Source organism: Primulina huaijiensis, chromosome 8 (genome assembly GCF_012295235.1).
Source record: "Primulina huaijiensis isolate GDHJ02 chromosome 8, ASM1229523v2, whole genome shotgun sequence".
Classification (NCBI taxonomy): Eukaryota; Viridiplantae; Streptophyta; class Magnoliopsida; order Lamiales; family Gesneriaceae; genus Primulina; species Primulina huaijiensis.
Genome location: NC_133313.1, coordinates 17912886 through 17924536, shown reverse-complemented (window position 1 = coordinate 17924536; position 11651 = coordinate 17912886). Strand labels below are relative to the sequence as shown.

At 34.5% G+C, this 11651-nt stretch overlaps 1 protein-coding gene across 1 annotated transcript; it reads right to left on the bottom strand.

The window, feature by feature from the left end:
- Window positions 1–349: 349 nt before the first annotated feature.
- Window positions 350–2290, bottom strand: LOC140983473 (protein RGF1 INDUCIBLE TRANSCRIPTION FACTOR 1-like). The gene is made up of 4 exons (XM_073450538.1): window positions 2037–2290; window positions 1734–1931; window positions 1204–1419; window positions 350–1056 (listed from the first exon to the last, which is right to left on the bottom strand). The coding sequence occupies exons 1-4, from the start codon at window positions 2037–2039 to the stop codon at window positions 793–795; spliced, it is 681 nt and encodes a 226-aa protein (XP_073306639.1). The 5' UTR covers window positions 2040–2290; the 3' UTR covers window positions 350–792.
- Window positions 2291–11651: the final 9361 nt, after the last annotated feature.

Here is an 11651-nt window from a genome sequence, read left to right as displayed (position 1 = left end):
ATTCCAAAAATAGCATACTTACCACATCGCCTCGTCAGCTTAACATGACCACGGTTCGACTCCAGTTTAACCAAAGACCAATTACTTTCCACGATTTCAATTCATGTCGACACTAAAGAATCAGACAAATTTTTTTACTTTATTTATTATGTTTATTTATTATTGATGATGTTTATTTCACATTCCTTTAAAAATTATTAAATTATCGACTTCAGAACCAAAGGACACTGATTTTAAACTATCACCGGGTCAAGTTTCATGGATAATGGATTCTACTACATAATTCAGTTAACAAGATAGGACATGATTTGGTGTCAAAACAAAAAATGAATTACTATGTAAAATATAATCCTTTATAAAATACATGAAAGCACAAACTACACATTTACAATTTTGACCATTGACTGAAGAGGCCAATATCATAAAACCAAAACCCATTATCTACAACCACAATGTATACTTGTGAAAGGCCTAAAAAAGATGTATGTGGATTTTATAGACCAAGACTCATATATACTATTGTATGTTATATCAAACTTCGTAATTGCTTTTATTATTACTATTTTTTTCTCTTATTTTCTACAAACTTAGATTCTGCCCAACTATATTTCACATTCTATAATTTTTATATTGACTCTATTTACAATGTGGTAACACCTATATTAGAAGAAGAAGGAGAAGAGGAGTAAATCAGCCACATAATAAGGTTTTGGGCTATATCCATTTTCTTCCTTTTTTTCCATATTGGTGATGGGAAGGAAGCTCGTATTGTAAAGGGGCTATTCGGGAATTTTATATTTCAATCAGAACTCCTCCCATTGGGGCTCTATGGGGGATTCCCTTTCTTCTTTTGGCGGCTCGGTGACTAGCAGACGTAGGGGGAGGCGTTGACGGGACAAAGCTGGGAAGCTTGTTGGTGATCCGGCCGTGGACGCGGCTGCTACTGCTGCTGCTTCGTGAATCATCTGAATCCTCCACCGCCGCCGGATGTGGCCTTTTCTTCTCCGGCGACAGTTTGTTCTTTTGAATACTGTTGTTGTTCGATGTTCCGACAATCTGAGAAAAAGAAACACAATGAAAGGCAAGTGAGTGACACAAAATCAATCACCAAGAATCTGCAGATAAACGTCGTCTCAATTCAAGATTAATGCGAGAGTTTAGAGTATTGATATAGGATAGAAGAAATGGTGGGATTATATGTACCTTGCAACCGAGAGAGCAGAATCTGAAGGAATCAAGAAGGCTACGCTCACAGACCTCGCAGGTGTTGGTGACGCCTTTCCCAGGCCTAGGCTGTGGCCTTTCATTCAAGAAAACAACCTTAGCACTGTTGATTATGTATGTCTGAACAGAGCTGATGTCAAGAAACTTTTGGATTTCAGACACTCTTATAACATCGTGGTATGATGACCTCCTTATCTGATTAAAGGAAAAAGAGAAATGAGTTTGAAATTATCAATTCTTACATCCAAATGGGCAATCCAATGNAAAAAAAAAAAAAAAAAAAAAAAAAAAAAAAAAAAAAAAAAAGCTTTCAAGTCAACGCTTTAAAGGATGAAGAAATCATGGAAAAAAAAAGGGGCATAAGCATTAATAAACCAAAACCAAATTGTTAAGAAGCACATGGAAACAACGCAATTCACAAAGGGACATAAATGGCAGAAATTCATAGTCTGAAACAGGTGGGGCAAAACATTCAAAAAGGTTATGAATTCTGAAACAATGAATGATACCTGAATTGCGCGATGGTCCTTGTGATGAGCCAAACACAGTGAACATAGAGGACTATTCATACAGTCCAAACAGTACATATTGCATTCGCTCTTGTGTGAATCAACGTGAAATTTGCATTGAACAAAGAACTGTTCCTTCAACAGCGGCTTCAGCCACGGCGGCCATCGGTTATCCTCTTCATCAGGTCCTCCAGCTCCCTAAAAAAAACCAAGAAACCCGCCATTCAAGAAACAAACAAATAAAGGAACACACACAAGAAAACAAGCCAAGATGGACATCAATCAATAGCTCGTAAAAATTACCATGATTCTCCTATTCTTGGGCTTGATTTCGCGGACAGCCGTTTCTTGATTATCGATCGCCAGCTTGAATGATTCAGTAATATGCTAATGCCGAATACATAGACGTCTCGAATAGAGTCAAGAGAAAAGTGCGGTTTGTGTGTGTAACGCTGTTACAATGGAAAGTAAAGGGTTTTTCTAGGAGAGCAAAGAAAAGGAGGCTGTGGAAAGTTTTGTAGAGGCGGTGAGAGAGAAACATAGAAGGGATGAATCGTTCTTATCCTCTCGTATTCTCATAACACATAAGCTGTGTCCGAACCTCAACCCGAGGCTGAACCTGGAGATACGTTGGATGCAAGGAACTGACCTCCTCCTTTCCTTTTTATTTCATAAATTATAATATATATTATTATTTTATAGCTTTATTTCTTTTTCATGTTGTATTCATATTCTTTCTTTGGTCTTATCAATTAGAGTGGACGAGTTCTTTTATTATTGGGTGAGGAAATTGAAATTAATTGTAAATGCCTCTCTCGTGTAGAGATACAACATCTATTCGATTACTCTTAAGGCCGTGTTTGGATCTATTAATCATCATCATTTCTAGGATATGGATATTTTACTAGCATTGATACACATTGTCACACTGACACAAATAAATCGAGACGGTTCGCAATTTCCTATCCCTGTTAAATAATATAAGTAAGTTTTTTGTGAGGAGGTCTCACGAATATTTATTTATGAAACGGGTCAACATTACCGATATTCACAATAATTAGTAATACTCTTAGCATAAAAAGTAATAATTTTTCATGGATGACCCAAATAAGAGATGCGTCTTACAAAATACGACCCGTGAGACCGTCTCCCATAAGTTTTTGCCAAATAATATTTACTGAATTTGAGTCAAATTTTAACATTACATTATAGATTTCATACCTTTTTTCAAGTCAAGATTTTTTCAAGTGAATGAAAGAATCGAGTTAAACGAATCCCAATTCTTTTGCCTTGGAGAAGTAGCAATGAACGCCACTCTCTTTTTTTTAAAAAAAAAATTTTTTGTCTTTTTTTTAATATTTATTTTCTAACGGTTTTTTTGGATTTTGTAAATTTTTTTAACTTTTTAAATTAAATTCGAATTAAATTTTAAAAAATCCAAAAAAAATTTAAGGTCTAGTTAAAGGCTAGTTTGAAATCGTTTCTATAAATGATTTAAATATTGTAAAACATTTTTATTTAATATGAAAAATTTTTAAGATGATTGAGTGGACTGTGAGACCCATAAATAATTAGTTTTAATATTAAAAAAGGAATGTGAGTGAAACATATATGTTGTTATAATAAGTATGTGACAGTGGACCTCACGATATTTGATGGGTTGGTAGGTATTATAACACATACCATTGTCGATGTCCTAACAAGCGATGTCAGAGAGGGTTGATATATAGGGCAGGCCTCGCTATATACTATTATTTTTGTATATTCGTATATTTATGTGTTGAATTAAATCAATGAAAAGTATCATCGTACATTGTTAATTTTTTAGTTTTAGTTCCATGTCCAAGCGATTTAAGAGCCTTAGTCTAAATTTTAGCCATGTCTTCTTCTATGTAATTTAGTTACAACATATATAATTATATCTAACCTGTCTTCAAGAACTTTTGTGGTAAAAGCATGAATTATTGAGAATTAGGTGGAATTATTGTGTGTTTTTTTAATTAAATCCGGAAATATTTAATTGTTCATAGAACCAACCAACTCAAATAAATACGGCATTATATTTAATTTGATGATGTTAATTAGATAGTGAAAAGAATAATATACATATTTTTTTTAGCAGCGTAGTGAGGATAATAATAATAATAATAATAATAATAATAATAAATCTTATAACTGGTTAATAAATTAATTCAAAAATCGTCGCTAATACCTAATTTTTTTGTAGTGAGCTGTATTTTTAAATATTAGAATACCGTAAATTAAATTTAGTTTTGAACAATATTCTGGAACTATGTTATTCTTTTCTTTTTTTCCCAACAATTTGAAATAAATTAAATTAAATTAAATTAAAATGAAATCCATACAAAAAAATTAAAAAGAAAAACATTATCTTTATATGAGAAAGTGATTGGATTGGTCAAGATAACCCCATCTTTGGGATGTGGTGCTGTTTAATTGATACGCAGTTTTAACACCGTGAGGTTTAACTTGATTAACCCCTGTTGACCATACATTTATCAAATTTTATTTACTTATTTCGATATTCAATTTTTTAAAAACTATCGAATCATTTGACAAATTGTAGTTGAAAGTTAGACCAACTAATGTCACACGAGTAGATATATTGTGAGACGATCTTACATAAATTTATTCATTAAACATGTCAATTTGGATCATATTTACAATAAAAATTAATAATTTTTACATAAAAATAGTATTTTTTCATAGACGCTATAAATAGAATATTCGTCTCACAAAATCGAATCGTGAGACTGTATCACATTAGTTTTTGTGATGTCGCACGTGGCAAGTAGGCAACATATGATCAGGTGCAAAATTTTAATATATACGCTACATTTCACACAATTAATCGGAATTGAGTAATTTTTATTTCGAATTGAACGGAAGGACATAAATCCATGAATCTTGATGTAGAAATCTACTTTTGCAAAAGCCCATCTTTCTTTGTACTTCTGTTGCAAAATGATTCGTTATCCTTATTTTGATTCCCAAATTTATTATGGTTTCCATTTAATGACAATAAATAAAGTCACGAAAATATTTCATCGGTTTATCTTTAAAAAAAATTCGAATAGATGTAAAATTATTCTCAACAGTTTAGTTAGTTAAGTCCTAAATTTTGAAACTGTAGACTGTGGGTTAAATGTACCGAAATGAGTCCATATTGTTGTGAAAAAGTAAAAATTTACGGTAAAAAGTAAAAATCTCAAACTCAATTGTGATTTTCTTCACAAATGAGAGATCTATTTATAGAAAATTTTTACAAATAATCCAAAAATAAATTACATCATTACCTTCATCATCACACACAAATTTCAATATTCAACACCTAATTTTACCTAATTTTCAACATTCAAATATTCAACATTCAAATATTCAATACACACATTTTAAATATTATTTTTCAACACTCCCCCTTGTGATGATGATCATAATGATTGTCTTCATTACATGTTTTTATAATGCCTCGTTAAAAACCTTACTAGGAAAAATCCATTGGGATAAAAACCATAGTAAGGGAAAAAGAGTGCAGTCACGTAAACTCCCCCTCATGTTGACACGAACAATTCTTCACAAATTTCGTAGATTGCGCATCCCAATATTATATATGTGCTTTCTGAATATTGTCGTAGGAAGTGCCTTTGTGAAGAGATCTGATGAGTTTTCACTTGATTGAATGTGACGAACATCAATACATTTATTCTTCTCAAGCTCCTTGGTGAATGCGAAGAACTTAGGAGGAATATGTTTAGTTCTGTCGCTTTTTATGTATCCTTCTTTCATTTGAGCAACACATGCAGCATTATCTTCATATAGTATCACAGGCTTCTCGTCGAATGATAATCCGCATGAGATTTGGATATGTTGAGTCATTGATTTTAACCACACACATTCACGGCTTGCTTCATGTAGTGCAATAATCTCGGCATGATTTGATGAAGTTGTTACAAGTGTTTGTTTCTGTGAACGCCAAGAAATTGCAGTGCCTCCACGAGTAAATACATATCCAGTTTGAGAACGTGCTTTGTGTGGATCAGATAAGTATCCAGCATCGGCATAACCAATTATACTTGGATTAGCATCTTTTGAATACAAAAGTCCCAAGTCTGTCGTTCCTCGTAGATAACGGAATATATGTTTAATTCCGTTCCAATGTCTCTTTGTTGGATATGTGCTAAATCTTGCCAATAAATTTACGGCAAAAGATATATCAGGCCTTGTACAATTTGTAAGATACATAAGGGCACCGATAGCACTTAGATATGGTACTTCTGGACCAAGAATATCTTCATCATCTTCACATGGACGGAATGGATCCTTTTCTATGTTTAATGATCTAACAACCATTGGAGTACTTAAAGGATTTGATTTGTCCATATTAAAACGTTTAAGGATCTTTTCTGTATAATTTGTCTGGTGAACAAATATTCCACATTCTTTTTGTTCAATTTGTAAACCCAGACAATACTTGGTTTTTCCAAGATCCTTCATTTCAAATTCTTCTTTCAAGTATGACACAACTTCTTGAATTTCCTTATTTGTTCCAATGATGTTTAAATCATCAACATATACAGCAATAATTACGCATCCGGATGTTGTTTTCTTAATGAAAACACAAGGGCATATTGAATTATTTACATATCCCTTTTTCATCAAGTGATCACTTAGCCTATTATACCACATTCTGCCGGATTGCTTCAACCCATATAATGATCTTAGTAATTTCACAGAATAACATTCTCTGGGTTTTGAACTTTGTGCTTCAGGCATCTTAAATCCTTCAGGGATTTTCATATATATATTACTATCAAGTGATCCATATAAGTAGGCTGTAACAACATCCATAAGACGCATTTCTAAATTTTCAGATACTGCCAAGCTAATCAAATACCGAAACGTAATTGCATCCATCACAGGAGAATACGTTTCTTCATAATCAATTCCAGGCCTTTGAGAAAAACCTTGTGCAACAAGTCGAGCTTTATATCTTACTATTTCATTTTTCTCATTTCGCTTTCGAATAAAAACCCATTTGTATCCAACAGGTTTTACACCTTCAGGTGTAAGGACTATAGGTCCAAAAACATTACGTTTATTTAGCGAATCCAATTCAACCTGGATGGCATCTTTCCATTTTATCCAATCCTGCCGATTTTTACATTCACCAAAAGATTTTGGTTCATGATCTTCATTATCATTTATGATGTCGATTGCCACATTATAAGAAAATATATCATCAATTTCTTCTATATCTTTTCGGTTCCATATTTTTCCAGTATTAATATAATTAATAGAGATTTCATGATTCTCGTCAGTTTGTGGTTCTGACAGAACATTTTCATCATCATGTGTTTCTTCAGGAACAACATTCTCTATTTTGTGATCATCATGTGTTTCTTCAGGAACATCATTCTCTATTTTGTGATCATTGTGTTTCTCTATGAATTTTCTTTTTCGAGGATTTTTATCCTTGGAACCGACTGGCCTTCCACGCTTCAGGCGTTTTACGACATCATGACTTTGTTCAATTTGTTTCTTTGGAATTTCAATTCGAGCAGGAGCATTTACAGCATGTATATATGATTTAGTTACCCCTTTTGTATCTGTAAATGCATCTGGTATTTGATTTGCTATTCTTTGCAAGTGCACAATTTGTTGTACATATTATTCACATTGTTGTGTTCTTGGATCCAGATGTAACAATGATGATACATACCATGTAATTTATTTTTCGGTATGTTTCTTGTCTCCCCCTAACATTGGGAAGATTTCCTCATTAAAATGACAATCAGCAAAACGTGCTGTGAACACGCCGCCTGTCTGAGGTTCAAGATATCGAATGATTCCTGGACTATCATAACCGATATAAATACTAATCTTTCTTTGAGGTCCCACTTTCTTTCGTTGAGCTGATGCCATAGGCACATACACCATACATCCAAAAATTCTCAGATGAGAAATGTCTGGTTCTTTACCAAATGCAAGCTGTAATGAGAAGTATTTATGATATGCACTNAGCATGTATATATGATTTAGTTACCCCTTTTGTATCTGTAAATGCATCTGGTATTTGATTTGCTATTCTTTGCAAGTGCACAATTTGTTGTACATATTATTCACATTGTTGTGTTCTTGGATCCAGATGTAACAATGATGATACATACCATGTAATTTATTTTTCGGTATGTTTCTTGTCTCCCCCTAACATTGGGAAGATTTCCTCATTAAAATGACAATCAGCAAAACGTGCTGTGAACACGCCGCCTGTCTGAGGTTCAAGATATCGAATGATTCCTGGACTATCATAACCGATATAAATACTAATCTTTCTTTGAGGTCCCACTTTCTTTCGTTGAGCTGATGCCATAGGCACATACACCATACATCCAAAAATTCTCAGATGAGAAATGTCTGGTTCTTTACCAAATGCAAGCTGTAATGAGAAGTATTTATGATATGCACTTTGTGGGGACCCGGACGCTAATTCATTTTCTTAATCGTTATTAATATCAAATACACAATTAAGTAATGTGGGACATAAATTTTTTTTTTTTTTTAAATGCAATGCGGAAACGTAATGTAAATATAAATCTAAAAGTATAAGTCCTGTACTAAATACATTTACTAGGTTCAATGACATATCAGTGCTGAATCCTAATCTACTTCTGAGCCCGAATCTCCACGCTAACTAGTCCTGACTCGTTCTCTTCTTGATCCCGATCCTGTCCCACCTGTTGTCATGCACACATACAAACAAGACAACAGCCGGATAACTCCGGTGAGAATTACATTCCCAGTATAAACCATGTATACATGCAATCATACAGATAATATAAAAGCATATAACAGGCATTCATAACATGTATCAAAATCAGAAACATGAATCAAATATTCATCGCATGTATCGAAATCCGGAACATTAATCAATATCAATAATAAATCATATTCTAAAGATGTACCATAATCAGGAACATAATTCAATATCAAGCAATGAATCACTCTCCGTGATACTCAGACTCAGACTCGACTCAGTCCTAATCTAGGGATCCCGATCAGAATAAGAACATACACCCACCTACACTCCCGATCGGGGTGGTGGTACGTTCTTATTCATAGACTTTGGCCCTTTCCATATCGAACATCAATAATAGAAGCAACTCCAATTCTATCCACTTCGATATGACCAAACGTCCGATGTCCTGACCTATCCGTCAAAGACTATGGCACTTTCGCCATATTCCTATCCTGTGACAATGTGCAATGTGCCAGTGACGATTCTATCACTATCAGACACTTATGTCACAAGATGACTCATCTACTACTCGTCTAAAATCAATAGAGCAAGCATATCAATTCATAAATTGCAAATATCAATGCAATAAAATAAATTATGTGATTTAGGGAAACTCAAGTCAAATCTAGCTCGAGTTGTGCAATCCCGAATCAACATTAATTTATACCTTTCTCTTCTCCGTTTGACGAAGTCGAAGTCTCGAATTCAACTCTGTCCATACCCAATCTGGCAATGACAATATCGAACAGGCACAATATCAATATATAACTCTATTCAATACCTGTTCTGAGCAATACTCAAATCAAAACACAATCTTATCAATGTCACGATACAACAATACAATTTCAATCAATACTGAATTTGATCAATATCGATCTACTGATGTTTCGACGGCATAATAATACAATCTCAATGACCCCGTCAATCTCAACATCACAGATATAATACCAGAACTCATAATCGATATCGGTATAACTCATAATCTCAACGATAACAGACAATAGTCTCAAATCTGTACAATCTCGATCATATCAGTTCTGAAAATCATAATAATTACATACACAGTCCGTTCTTCGATCTGACTTCAATTATACGATGTCTACTATATCAGAAACACCATATATGACTCATATTCGATTCTGACAATATCATAATTTCAAATCGTATCTAAACGTAACAAAATTTACGTCCAGTTGTAGCCTCTGCTGATAGAAACACAGTACCGAAGTCGGATTCAAAATCTAACGGGCGGATCTTTCGTAAATCACAAATCTACACGATAAAAGGCGTAAGGATATTTCTCGGAGCTTCTCGATTCCTTTTCCAACGTTCTCATGAAATTGAAACTTGTTATTTCTATATATATATCCATGTTGCATGCTAAGATACGTGTCTTATTCTTCACAATTTCCAAGCGGCGCTCGGGCGGTTAACAATTACCGCTCGGGCGTCGAACACTCTGTCCGGTTACTCGGCTTGGGATGCACTGGCGCTCGGGCGGTCACAAACTACCGCTCGTNCTCTTCTCCGTTTGACGAAGTCGAAGTCTCGAATTCAACTCTGTCCATACCCAATCTGGCAATGACAATATCGAACAGGCACAATATCAATATATAACTCTATTCAATACCTGTTCTGAGCAATACTCAAATCAAAACACAATCTTATCAATGTCACGATACAACAATACAATTTCAATCAATACTGAATTTGATCAATATCGATCTACTGATGTTTCGACGGCATAATAATACAATCTCAATGACCCCGTCAATCTCAACATCACAGATATAATACCAGAACTCATAATCGATATCGGTATAACTCATAATCTCAACGATAACAGACAATAGTCTCAAATCTGTACAATCTCGATCATATCAGTTCTGAAAATCATAATAATTACATACACAGTCCGTTCTTCGATCTGACTTCAATTATACGATGTCTACTATATCAGAAACACCATATATGACTCATATTCGATTCTGACAATATCATAATTTCAAATCGTATCTAAACGTAACAAAATTTACGTCCAGTTGTAGCCTCTGCTGATAGAAACACAGTACCGAAGTCGGATTCAAAATCTAACGGGCGGATCTTTCGTAAATCACAAATCTACACGATAAAAGGCGTAAGGATATTTCTCGGAGCTTCTCGATTCCTTTTCCAACGTTCTCATGAAATTGAAACTTGTTATTTCTATATATATATCCATGTTGCATGCTAAGATACGTGTCTTATTCTTCACAATTTCCAAGCGGCGCTCGGGCGGTTAACAATTACCGCTCGGGCGTCGAACACTCTGTCCGGTTACTCGGCTTGGGATGCACTGGCGCTCGGGCGGTCACAAACTACCGCTCGTGCGCCGCACCTTCCGCCCAAAACATAATCCTATTGAACACTGGCGCTCGGGCGGTTATTTTCTACCGCTCGGGCGCCATTCTTTCTGTCCAAAATTTACACACTTCATATGTTTTGCCCAAATCTGATCTCGGAGTGATCCGTTTATAATCTTATCAAATCATAATCAATAATCTCAGCTTAATCATGATATAAAATCTCGGGCATTACACACTTGATCTGATGCGAATTAATGCAGCGACATGTAAAATTGCATGTCCCCATATAGAAATAGGGAGCTTTGTTTTCATAATCATTGGTCTAGCAATCATTTGCAGACGTTTAATCAATGATTCAGCCAATCCATTCTGTGTATGTACATGAGCAACATGATGCTCAACAATGATTCTCATAGACATACAATAATCATTGAAAGTCTGGGAAGTAAATTCACCAGCATTATCAAGTCTAATTTTCTTGATTGTATAATCGAGAAATTGATTCCTCAATTTTATTATTTGAGCAAGTAATCTGTAATGCCCGAGATTTTATATCATGATTAAGCTGAGATTATTGATTATGATTTGATAAGATTATAAACGGATTACTCCGAGATCAGATTTGGGCAAAACATATGAAGTGTGTAAATTTTGGACAGAAAGAGTGGCGCCCGAGCGGTAGAAGATAACCGTCCGAGCGCCAGTGTTCAATAGGATTATGTTTCGGACAGAAAGTCTGGCGCCTGAGCGGTAGTG